This window comes from Mauremys mutica, chromosome 9 (genome assembly GCF_020497125.1).
Source record: "Mauremys mutica isolate MM-2020 ecotype Southern chromosome 9, ASM2049712v1, whole genome shotgun sequence".
In the NCBI taxonomy this organism is placed as follows: Eukaryota; Metazoa; Chordata; order Testudines; family Geoemydidae; genus Mauremys; species Mauremys mutica.
In genome coordinates this window covers 13,508,152-13,521,597 of record NC_059080.1, presented here as the reverse complement: position 1 = coordinate 13,521,597, position 13,446 = coordinate 13,508,152, and the positions used below count along the sequence as shown (strand labels likewise).

The 13,446-nt window shown below is 42.0% G+C and overlaps 1 protein-coding gene across 16 annotated transcripts in view; it reads right to left on the bottom strand.

The window, feature by feature from the left end:
* The window catches only part of LOC123377056, a 348,713-nt gene that overhangs the window by 177,370 nt on the left and 157,897 nt on the right, over window positions 1-13,446 (bottom strand). For 4 of the 16 annotated variants that reach the window (XM_045029447.1, XM_045029460.1, XM_045029461.1 and 1 more), the window contains 3 exons: window positions 4,556-4,592; window positions 3,798-3,972; window positions 464-675 (listed from right to left, as the gene is read on the bottom strand). The exons of 8 other annotated variants lie outside the window; for them this stretch is intronic. In XM_045029447.1, the coding sequence (XP_044885382.1) occupies window positions 3,850-3,972; window positions 4,556-4,592 (160 nt within the window). In that variant the 3' untranslated portion in view covers window positions 464-675; window positions 3,798-3,849. 4 more of the 16 variants (XM_045029455.1, XR_006582061.1, XM_045029449.1 and 1 more) reach the window with 3 other exon arrangements.

The window sequence follows — 13,446 nt, the reverse complement described above, 5'->3', positions numbered from 1 at the left end:
CTTGTGGCTACCAGACTGCAGGCTCCACTGCCACCTTCAGCTCCTGCTCCAGCCCTATGCCCTGAGTCCCCTCCACACTATTGTGTTCTGCAGACTATGCAGCTTTTGGACAGCATAGAGGTTGGCTGGACCATGTTACAGACAATGAAAGTAGCACATCAAACAGACAAGTGTACTCTGTGCATTCATCCACTCCAGTCTTGTCATGGCCCCCACATGCAAAACACACCAGAAAGGCCCAGGAGAACAGAGGGACTGGGAACACCCAGAAATAGTTGGCCATGTTATTTGGTAACATGCATCTTTCACTGTTTTTGCATGGAGTTTGGTTATTGTTTTTACATTTTTATGGAACTAGTCTCCCTTTATGTGGTATGTAAATACATGTGTTAAATAAAGTGTTCAGTTTAAACAGAAGGCTACACTTGCACGTTTTATTATATGTAATGTTAAATGTGGCACAAACGTTAATACAGGTCATCTCATGCCCTTTCTCGATAATGGGTGTCATGGCACTGGAGGATTGGGGCAAGCTCATCATAAACCTCCAGGAACATCTGCTTCTTCATGCAAAAGTTCTGGAGTCACTGCTGGTCTTCAAGATGATGGGATCCAATTGGTCTGTGCTTGTGGCTCTGCTCCAGAAGCACCAGTCTACACAGGAGGAATCTGTGGCTAAAGCAACAAACAGGAGCAGCATCAGCTGAGTCGCAGATAGCATGTTGGTGTCCCCCCTCGAGTGCCTATGCCAGGTCAAAAACTGCTGCCAAAACGTCCACCAGATGCTCTGCCTGATTCCCAAAATAGGACAGAGTGTCAAGTGGAGAAGTTCTTCCACTGGGTTGGAATCCTGTTGAAGGCTCCAGGTGCTGGAGTGTGGGAACACAAAATAGCTAAGATGGATGTGTTGTGGGCTAAAGCCACCCAAAACACTTCTAGTCAACTCCTGCAGCATGGACAGACATGTTCTCCCACAACCTACTATGGACCAAGCCCTAGAATAGCTACAGCTGACAAGGGCACTAGGAACCTTGAGATAGGCAGTATATGTCCACAGAAGCTATTCTGGACTCAGGTCAGAATATGGACAAGCCAGGTATGGACAAGCCAGCACAGTTGTGAGGCCGGGCTTTTCAATGCTGTGCAGATGCTAAAGTGCAGACTTGGAAATACCAAGTCTGCAGGCACAGGTCACAGAGACTGAGACTTACTACGCTGTGTAGACATATCCTGAAGCCTGTACAACCCAAAGTCTGTGTATTTAGGTGCTACACTGGACACACCTGGACATTCAAAGAACAAGGCCTTGCTGAATAAACAAGAAACAACCTGGTCAGCAAATGAGCTAGTTCCATGACCAGACATGAAGAAGCTTTGATCTTGCTTTGTGCTATTCTGTAGCAGAGTATTGCTCCCTGGTGCGTCTCAGCTCCTCTCACACAGGACTAGTGGACACTCAGCTGAATGAGACTATACATATAACAACTGGCACCATGAGACCAGCCAACCTGGCCTGGCTGCCAGTCATGTCCAACATTGCCCCTTCTGACATCGTGCAACGAGTTATCTTGCAGAATCTATTCCTTCAATTGGAAGACGTGCCACGTCTACCTATTTAAAGAGGTGTCTAATCTACCATCTCAGCTCAAAGCACTCCGTTTGAAGTTCTTTAAAGGAGTTGTCCAATGTCACCTCCAGTTGATGTACTAGGTGGCAAGAACAAACTTCAAGCATAGCCAATGCACAGCTCATGATAGATCCAACCTTTGGATCCTTCCACACCACATCGCTTCAGCTGTAGTGCACTCAGATGTGCTGCTAATGTCTGTGGGGATGTAAGTGGGAACTTCCTGGCTCTCCTGTTAACTGCTGTGGCTAGTTGGAAGATGTAGATCAGATACTTGCAGGCTGTATCCATTGGCAAGGGCTGTCTGGTTCCCTCATGGACTTACAAAATGCCCTTCCCTCAGATATTGAATGGTTAAGACATTTAGTCTAACTAACTCATTTGACTTGAACATCTGTGTGAATGCAATCACAATAAAAAAGTGACAAAGATCAACATACACATTGTTATCGCAAACTATGTTAATTAGCCATTCTTACACTTAGGGTTGACATAGGACATGGTAATGTTAAGTAGAACATTTATTATTTCTTCCTATCTCAAAACAGACAACACACCAGACGCGAATGGTACAAGAGTCAAATGTCTTTGGCAGTGGAGATGCGTGCACCAAGAGAATCATAATCATAGCAGGTAAAGACAGAAAAGGCCTACTAGGCACTGACTCCCTTCTTCTCTATAGGGCATTTGGTATCTGACCTTTATAAAATACACCAGAATTCTGACCAACTTTTCTGCCTTACATCACTTAGACTGTGGTAAAAGAAAAGGAATCTCATACACCTGTATTAATGTCAATACTTGGCAGTAAATGGTAATTCACCTGGGTCATCCAACAGTATTTAGTGACCAAAGTTATGAAATACTGAGTACCATACTGCATGCCAGATACCACTTTAGTTGCTAATCAGTTTGGAACTAACTAACGTATTAGGAATTAGCACTGAAAGAATAAGTGCTTGCTCTTTCCAAATGGTGTATTAAAGCAAATGTCACCAAGAAAGTCAAACATATGATAGCAACATGAACAATTGTATTCTCCAGAGAAAACAGATTAAGAATATAAAATGTGTATTTAATTATATTTTGGTAGTTCCATTCATGCTAATACAATTAAATCACATCAGCAATTCCATCGTAACCGCACTTCAGATTTACAACTTTTCTATAAAAAGGTTTTCTAGGCCAAAAATTGGTCCTTATTACTGGCCTGATTGCTGGAACCCCTAACAGAAACATCCAGGACTTCAATGGTCAGACAGACTTCCCTCTCTACTACACAAAAGTACATTTTTCTGTGCAGTTCTTTACAGTTCTACAAACACAAAGAAATTGCAGGAAAGGGAAGATGATTAACTGGAACACAGCCCAAGTTAAGATGACTGAACCGTTAGCAAGTCTCAACCCTCTCCACACAAACCCAGCAAAGGGAAATGGACACACACTCCGAACTAGCTGTCTCCCAATTAAATGCAACACTTCCCAAGTGTCTATAGGTGAGCACTCTACAAACAACTGCCCAGACACATCCAATTAATCCCTAACTCTTCGGCTGTGAACAAACACAAACACACATTTCTCAACCTTGTTTCTCTAAATAGTTATTATATTTTATAGATGTGGAAGTAGAGAAAGAACTGACAGGGATCTGAATGGGATTTTAATGCATGACAGTCTCTGTTAGGAAGAGTTAGGCTAGGTGTAACCCTAATAACGTGAGATTTGTAGAAGCGAGGATTGTGTGAAGCGAGTGGGAAAGAACTGTGTGAGAAGTTGTTGCGACCTTGTGTCGATAATGTGGAATGTAGACTAGAGTCTAAATAGAAGTTTGAAAAATAAGATATCAAGATGACCTATGTATAAACAAAATGCAGCTGTTGCTTATTATTGTATGTAACAAAAAGTATAAATGCTGCTGTAATTGTTTACCTGTAGAGAGACCTGCCTAGGAGGGGGAAACCCTGTGTCCTAGGCACTCCCTCCCTCTGTGCAATTGCTTGAGAAATAAAGCATCTGACATTGCTGCACCCAACCAGAAAGTGAGAACTGAGTTTTTCTCCGATATGGGTAAGGATTATTAAACCATATAGTCACACAGATTGCATTAAACAGCTTTCTAGACAGTGCTGTAGAAAGGAGTTTTTTTAAATTCCCATTGAAAATGCTTTACCTTTTAAAACTGGTCTGTATGGAAGTTCCTCAAGCTATTCTGTCCATCCATCCTAGGGGTTTATACCAGTTCCCATCACTGAAACGCTTGAGCACCTTCCACATAAAATCAATAGCAAAGTCCCTAGTTGACTCCATGTAGCCTCTGTCACTTCTCCCTTTGTGGGGTCAAAACTCTGCTTGGCAAAGGGGGAGAAGAGGATGTCAGTATTGTGTCATTCTTACGGCAGAAAGGCTCTATTGACTTTTCAGATAGATTCTGGCCTCTTTTTTACGGCATCAACTATACTAAGAGTCAACCCAAAACAGCAGCGCTCACATTTGCAGCCATGACCTGAGTAGGAAGTTACCTCAAAGGACATGAGCAGGCTCCATTCTTGCAAACAGGCCCAGGCCATAATTGGACATAGACAACACTTCCCTTGGATAATGCCAGTCCAGTGTCTCATGTGAACATCATATTAGCCAGACATAGGGCTGCCAACTTTCTAATTGCACTAAACCGAACACCCTTGCCCCACCCCCGGCCAGCCCCTTCTCTGAGGCCCTGCCCCTGCCCCACCACTGAAAGGAGAAGGGTTTAAAACAGAGGGGGAGGAAGATTGCATGGAGCATTCACACTACTGTCAGCCCCTATATACTGTCCTACCCACACAATGGCAGCAAAGCTCACCACTGGGAAACAGCTGCCAAGTGGGCCAATAGGTACTAACATGGCCTAGAACAGCAGTTATGGTAGTGCAATATCTATGTACCTACATCAGGCTCTTCTGTTCCATCATGGCTCTCGGAGTTCCTGTACAAAGGTAGGTAAATGTTATTATCCCCACTTTACAGATGAGGAAACTGAGGCATACAGACATTAAACAGCTTGCCCAAAATCACCCAGCAGGTCTATGGCAGAACTGGGACTGGAATTCAGAAGTTCTATACCTATTCCACTAGAATACAGCTACCCCCTAGGATCTAACCACTTGTCCACAGGATTTGAATGGACAAGTGACAAAACAGTTGGTATTTTTCTTTTAAAGCCCCACCTACTGGAAGCTGGGAACTCGGTGAGAATCTCAGCTTCCATTTTAAAATAAAGGTAAGCCTCTGGCTCTCCAGATTGCAGAGAAAAACTGGAAGATGTGACCCCTAATGGCTAGGAGACCAAAAAGCAAATAAACACACCCCATGCTGATCATTTTTCAAACTCTCATGACTTTAAGCCCAATCTCATGACTTTTGGGGGCCCTGTGCACAAATTTTTTTTTTAAACACTGGGATTGGCAGTACAGCAACACTAACAGGACTGCAGTGTTTTCACTAACACTACCAATACATTACAACAATGTACACGACACACCGTCCAGGTACTCACACTTCTTGAGTGTCTGACTTACTGTTGTTTAATCAGTTACATTATGAATTATTAAGGTCTTTTGTGTGCAAAATATCTGAGGTTACTGAAGTAGGCCAATGCACACATGGAAGCAAATTTTGCTCTCACAATCACTGGTGAAATTCCATGGCAGACAATGAGGGTATATGGGTGTAAATGAGAGCAGAGTTGGGCCCATAATGTGTGATAGAGGTTCGGAAGAGGGGGAAATCTGATTCCCCAAGTTTTGGGAAAAGCAAGTACAACACAAGTCTGCAATTCATATGTGAATGGTGCACGACACAGTTGAAGAGTCAGGAATATGAGGTGGAACAAAAAATATAATAAGGTTATTAAATAATGCAAACTCTGTGGCAACAACTAATCAATAGATCAGTGACCATCCTCTGGGAATGTACAGAACAACCGAACAAGTCATTCTGCAAAGGTTTTAGGAAGCAGAAAGGTAGGTGGCAGGGAAATGTTCAGAATAAACAAAAGCCAAAGTGAATGCGAGGAGAGACTGGATCCTGCAAGAAGAGCCAATGGGGCTCTGTGAAAATGCAAAGGGTCAGCTTGCAGGCACCTAATGCTAGGATCAGGGCCTGAGGGCTCTTCACAGGGTCAGGAGTCGGAGATGTTACATGCATAGTTTTCCCCAGCTACCAGTGAGGAATCCATTGAATAGTTAACTTCTGCAGCTCTATAAGTTTTAGCAAGGCCCTCCTCTGTGCTGTGGTTTCCCCTCTGCAAGGGCAGAGACAGACATTAAAATAAATCAACTTACTGCAACAGTGAGTGAGGAAGAATTAAACTCAGATGATGATGCAATAATCAAACACACAACTCAGGATATTGACAAAAGTCATTAGGAATAGATGACCAGACACCAGGAAACTCCCTTGGCTGCACACGATTACTGGAACATTCAAGATGAGTTATCTAAAAAGGACAGCATGCTAATGCACAAAGACAAAATGCTAATTCCAGGCTCGGTGAGAGATGACATGCTTGGAAGAGAACATTTGGGCGAGATAAATGCAAAACACCAGGCAAGAGATGTGATGTACTAGCATAGAAAGGCAGCTAAAATTGAAGTGCTGGTGTCAAGATTTTCTCTGTGTCTATACAATGGAAATCCACAACAAAGGAAACAATTTATGAATTGGGAAATAAACGAGGGACTGGGGCAAGTACTGAACACATTTATGTGAGAGGGAAAATAATGAATACTCAAGATAGCTTGAAAAAATAAACACAGTGGTTAGTAATAGCTGAAGATACAGTTATTCCAAAACTATCCTTACAAGGCACAAGTTTTAGGAGAAATGAAGTGTGAAAGCATGCGTGTCCGTTTTAGAGGAAGGAACTGTACAATATTAAAAGGAATTAAATTTCCGATGTGTTTGTCTGGATATCTACCCAGAAAGACAACACCATAGAGCCCCATCCTTCTTTTCATACACACCTAAAAACTCCAAGGAAAAACCTGATCCTTGTATAGCTCAGTGGTGGCAGTAATTGATTATTGAGGGATATGTATTAACCCAGATCTGCACAGGACTCGTGGTTATGCAGGATTAATTGCACCTTTGACCACCCCTCCCTTCTGGACTTCCTTGAGGGCATCCACTTAAAGATTTCAGGCTTCCAGCTATCCCTTCTCTTGGGTGAAGATCTGTGTCTCTCTCCCTCTTGACCAGGTGTTTAGACTCTGTGTAAGCTCAAAAGCTTGTCTGTCTCACCACCAGAAGCTGGTCCAATAAAAGATATTACCTCACCCACCTTGTCTCTCTTGTTGTGGTTAGTAAAGCAAGCCTCACACTCAGTAAGTTATTTTAATATTCAAGCATCAACAGTTTTTAGTACATTTTTCTCCCCTACACACAAGAAAAAGGGAATCTAGTACTGGGAAGTCTTCATATTCAAAACATAACGGTGAATTTGTGTTATTAGTGCTTTTATTGCTAGGCTGTATTCTTCAGTGGCCTTCTTAGAGCTCATCAAGATCCTGTGTTAACTGAGGACTCCATTGTATTTATGTCTATATAATATTAACCTGATTTCCAGAGGTGGTGAGCACCTACAACTCTTTAGCTATTCGGCACCTGTGCAAATCAGGCCTTCTGTGCCTAACTACATACCGCGGGCCACCACAAAGCCTCACCAATCTACTAGAATAATTTGAGGGGATCAACAAACAAGCATGTGGGCAAGGGGGCTCCAGTGAATATAGTGTATTTAGATTTTCAGAAAGTCTTTGACAAGGTCCCTCACCAAAGGCTCTTACGCAAAGTAAGCTGTCATGGGGTAAGAGGGAAGATCCTCTCATGGAATGGTAATTAGTTACAAGATAGAAAACACAAGGTAGAAATAAATGGTCAGTTTTCAGAATGGAGAGAGAAAAATAGTGGTGTTCCCCAGGGCCCAGTCCTATTCAACATATTCATAAATGATCCGGAAAAAGGGGTAAACAGTGAGGTGGCAAAATTTGAAGATGATACAAAACTACTCAGGATAGTTAAGTCCAAAGCAGACTGCAAAGAGCTAAAAGGGATCTCACAAAACTGGGTGACTGGGCAACAAAATGGCAGATATAATTCCATGTTGATAAATGCAAAGTAATGCACATTGGATAATATAATCCCAACTATACATATAAAATGATGGGGTCTAATTTAGGGAATTTAGGACACAGGACTATGACCCTGTCCCTTCTCACTCTCTCTCTCTCTCACATACACTCCCACGTGCCAGCCAGCAGGGCAGGGTTGACACACCTAAGGATGAGCAATCTGCTCCATTCTAATAGACAGAGCAAAGTGTGATCTCCCCGTGCACACCCAGCAGCCTCAGGAAAGTGTGCGTCAGCTGAGACTCCCACCTTTCCATCCTCGGCAGGGCTGAGGGCAACAGGCACAATCCAGTCCTTCCAAATGGGAATCTTCTCGCAGCCATAATTTGCCACAAATGCTTGGGAAAAAACACTGTTCAATACACTCTCAATTGCCCTGCCATGGAGAGGGAGCAAGTGACAACCCATTGACTATGACAAGATATACAAATAGTGAGCTGCATCACAAGGCAGCCTCGGATCAATCATCGATGAGCATTCGAGCCCGAGCAGCTGCATCTGGTGGCAGTTATTTGTAAATCTATATGATTCAAAAATAACTAAGTGTTGCTCACAAGGGAACCAATTTAAACATGCCGCATTATGCATGTCTGAGAAACACTTGAAAAAGGGTAACATAATTGAGGTTATTGATATAAAAACAGCAACATGCACTATACTTCATTTCATTTTCCTTAAACACCATATTAGGAACAGCAAACCAAAGTAACAGGTAGGATCTGAAGCGAAATAGAGTAGGCCCAGTGGTTATTTTTAAGGCTGTGTTATAGAGCTCTGTGAGCAGATGCCTTTCCCAAACTCTCCAGTGTAAAGCAAGTCACAATTCACAGGCCCTGGGATTTGGCTTTAACAACAAAAATTAACAGCATGGTAACATTCAGACAAAGCCACCTCCTCATGCTTGTCTGCTCGTAGGGCTCCTTCCTCAGGACAGCTCAGATCGCCACCCCAAAAAGTCATTCCCGCCTCCTTTAGGGGGTGTGGAGCCACCTGCACCAGGCACTAAGAAGAAAGCACTTAACCCTTTCCCACCACCTGGCCTTAAACCATTCAGATCTGGTTAGTTATGAACACAAGACCATGAAGATTGTCTAATAGACATTGGCCCCAAATCCTTTGCCACCAAAATCTTTACACCGAGAACATAATGATCTCTTCCTCATGTGTTCCTGTGCCTGAGATTCTCCTGCTGGGAAGTGAGCTGTGTTATACAAATTAACAAGGACCAAACTTCTGAATTCAACTCCCCCCTAAAGAAGCGAGCCCCTATGAGGAATGTGTGAACGCCCATAGCGATCGGGTGTTAACTTACACTAGATCTAAGGAGTGCTTTGAAAAAGATGCTTCAATATTAATATATGTAGTCCCTCTCCTGAGGTGAGGCTCAAGCCTCTTCCCAGGTGCTTATTACTTGGAGTGGTTTCTCATCTCACGGGCTGGGTCCGGGGTTTCTTTTGGTCATGCCTGGACTGTGCCTCCACCCAAGGTAACTTCTCACCATGCCTGAGACACAAGAGGTGCCAACCCTTGGGAAAGCAAATATTGGTACCGCTGCTGGCAAGGAGTTTAAACCCAGTAAATAGGATATAAAGAACATCAATATAAACCCCAGCGAGAAATGACACACCCCAAAATCACCATATAACAAAGGGGAACTTTATTAGGAACAGGCAAAAATGTATCTGGGGAAGCAAATGTTTAGGTTCACGGTACAATGGAGAAATCCAGTCCTAAGCCATGTTGCAGTGTGGGTGGAGGGAAAGATTTACAATTATGTATAACTGAATGTATTAATTAGATACAGCAGTGAAATGTGAAATCCTTGTCTATAATTTAAGTGAAAAGGTATTTGTGTGATTGGGAAAGGACTTTACGTTGTTTGAAGGGCCTTCAGTTGTCTCGCTCAACTACCTTCATGTTTTTCCACAGGCAAAAAAACAAAACAAAACAAAATCCACTACTCTTGTCAATGTAAAAATGCAATAATTTCCCATAGCAACAAGAGAATACTCTAGAGGTGCTTAAAACAAAGATGACAAATTGTACAGACAGCTTATTTTCATTTACAGAAAATGTGTGTTCTGGACAGATACTTAATAACAGACTGTATTTCACAGAAATAAAGTATAAGAAAGGCACCTTTCAAACAGCACTAGCATAACATTTTAAACAGGATTGTGAAATGATGGATGTGTTGCTGACATTCAGTGTTATACTGGTTGCCACTTTTTAAGATCATGTTTTCATGTTCTAAATCTACTGTAAGTGCAGAAACAGCTACAGCATAGGCACAAATAAATAAATAAAAAGATCTGACAACTACAGAAAGGGAAAAGTTAGAGACACACTGCCAGATTGAATTAGACCCCAAATTCAGGGCTTATAAGAAGTTTGTACAAGACCTAAGATCAACAGAAAGCTTCAGGATTTTCTTTCTTTTTTTCCCCAATAAAAAATAAATAGTGGTTCCCTTACCCTATCATCCTTGGATTCTCCGCTGAGACAGCCACCAAAGGCATCAATGGTGATGGTGTATTTTATGATGTGCACACTACACATAAGGAAGTATAAAGACCACCAACTTACTCTGTACAACTATCAAATGATAACTTCATTACTACTCTGGGTAAGAGTCAAACCAGCACTCTAAAGGTGGCACACACCATATGCCATCACCACAACTCTTATTTACAGTATTTCTGTGTTACACTGATTCTCCTTCACTAATTTTCTTCTCTAAAATATTGAAGTTTAACTTTTTCTTCTCTTGCATACTCCAAGGTTGTATATCCATATCAGAAATTGGAAAAATACCAGAAAGACTTTGTTCTATAAAATTGAAGTGATAATACATATATTTGACAAGAAGAACATTCAGATACTTATCATGTAATAGTTGCAGTTTGTTTAGAGGGATGGAAAATAAAATGAGCCAAGTACATAAAGCTTCTGGTGTATAATAGGATGTCACTGTATTAATAAAAAGGTGATTCAGTGAGTATCCTGGAAGCTTTGGAGCAAATTTGACTTTACAACTAAATAAGAACAAAAAGGTTGTGAATGTCTATATACTCTGCCACAGAAAGTCAGATTACAAAACATCCATTCCAGTAAAATGATGAGATATTTGTAATAAACTCTGAATGGTTATTTCAGAGATGGATTGTGAATGTGTTTTCTAAATACCAGTATCTTTGCTCATTCTTCAAACAATGAAAACCCATTCCATTTTATTCCTTGGAAACAATTATCCTGTTGTTACCTATGAATAATTTTGAGTGCCTGTTGTACACAGTACAAGCATAACGTCAGTCCAATTCTTTGAATGGATGTCATAGAAGAATATAGGAATAAGCAAAAAATGGAAGCAAATATCTTTCTCTCAAGCAGAAGCCTTGTAAAGTTTTAGAACAGATGAACGTGATAGGCCATCCTAGTATATGTATTAAGCATTGTAACAACATGATTTCATGTGGTTACACCTAGTTATTAGAATCATAGACACATAGGAGTGGAAGGGACCTCAATAGGCCATCATTCTATCCAGTACCCTGCACTGAGGCAGGCCCAAGTATTATCTAGACCATCCCTGACAGGTGTTTGTCTAACCTGTTCTTAAAAACCTCCAATGATGGAGATTCCATAAGCTCCCCTTCTAAGGGACCCCATTGATATATCCTTCCAGATGGATTGTGAACCATTGATAACTACTCTCTGAGTACAGTTTTCCAACCAGTTGTGGGTTCATCTAGGCTACATTTTTCTAGTTTGTTTATGAGAAGGTCATATGAGACAGTATCAAAAGCCTTACTGAAGTGCACCGGGCTCCAGCTGCTAGTCCCGGCAGGGCTGAGGAGGGACGGGACTTCCTCTTCCCCTGCACAACCATTCTCGGAAGGGAGATGAGACTAACCTCCAGGAACCTCCTCTGGCTGCAGGAAGTGAGGGTGGTAATCCCACAACCCCCCTACAATAGGTTTGCAACCCCTCCCCTCCCATTACTTCCTTTGGTCAGGACTCCCATGGTTACACCACCATGAAATTTCAGATGTAAATAGCTGAAACCATGAAAGTGACTAATTTTAAAATCCTATGACCATGAAATTGACCAAAATGGACCACGAATTTGGTAGGGCCCTACCCATGGATCCTGAAAGGTGTGTTGTGGTGGGTGTTGATCATCATAGCAGTGCAGCTATGTCGTCAAAGACACTGTATAGACAGTCCTCACAATAGGGTTTCCATGTGGCTCCATAGCATAGATATACCCATTACCCTTCTCAAGTATTGTCAATCAATACCTCTGTAGTAATAACAATATCTAAGATTTAGCCAAACATATTGTGATGGATATGGAGTTGATATTTATTAATACGGTATGTTGGTCTGATTGGTGGGATGATATTGAGGTAGTGTGGCCTAGTGGACAGACCACTGGACTGAGACTGAAGACCTGGGTTCCATTCCCAGCTCTACCACTGGCCTTGCCAGTCACTTAGGGGAAATTTGGTGTCTGTCATAAAATTAGAGACCACTAAAGCATAGCTGTTAAGCAGTAGATTACTTGCTTATCTTGCCATAGAGCTTCTCGACTACATTCTGTGCAATTTAGGATTTTTCAAAGCTGCAAATGCCAACTAACCAAATCTTGTTTGGTTTCCAGAGCTTATCAAATGCCCTTACTTCAGCCATACACAAGAGTACTTCTTGGTTATACTCTCCTGCTAGCCAATTAACACCTCATTAACTTGCACACCTATGATTTACCTGGCTCTATCCTCAGAACACCACACTGAAACATAGCTCTACGGGTTATACATGAAAGTGTCATGTCCTGAAGATGCTGGGTAGCAAGTCGGCCTGCCTGCCTGCCTGCTAAGGACTGACCTACCTACTGGTCTGTGGATGGTAAAATGGATTTTTTTTTCACTTCAGGGTCTCAGACACTGGCACACAATAGCTCAGGGATTATTCACAGCACAATATGGTTATTAACTTTTTTATTTTTTCCTTTCCCACTTCAAGGGTTCATCATGAGCAGGTTGTAGAACGTGACACGCTAACAATCCATGTGCCAATATGAGTGAGGGTGACATCCAATCTCTCCAAGGTGTTCCAACTTTCAAATGTCTCCTATAGATTTGTGGAATTTTCTGCCACCATGTAAGGTTGGTAATTAAAGGAGCAGATTGATACTAGTGCTTTACCAAGAGCTATGACCCAAACTCAGCCATTGTCATGTATAGTGCTCACAAATGCATAACCAGCACATGGGCTCAGCTGTCTTTTGAATTTTACCCAGTTTGAGGGAAGGAAGAGATTACATAGGCTATCCCTGAAGTGTTCTTTCTTCCATCACACTGAGTCCCAAAAAAGAAATCCCTTTCAACTTTACGCAGCGTGGCCTGTTACACTGAAACATTCCAGACACCTGATTCAATGGCACAAGCCCTTCCTTGTTACATGCATGAACAGCTTTACACCTGTGTCCAATTTTATCACAAATCAACCGTTCACCAACCACATTAATACGGGGGGCAGCTGTAACTCTCAAAGTATCACTGGTGTGCATGCAACTCTCTGAATTCAGCCTTCTTGAACAGACTTCTTGCCGTTTTAGTCAACTGATTAACTAAGCAGTATGCCACT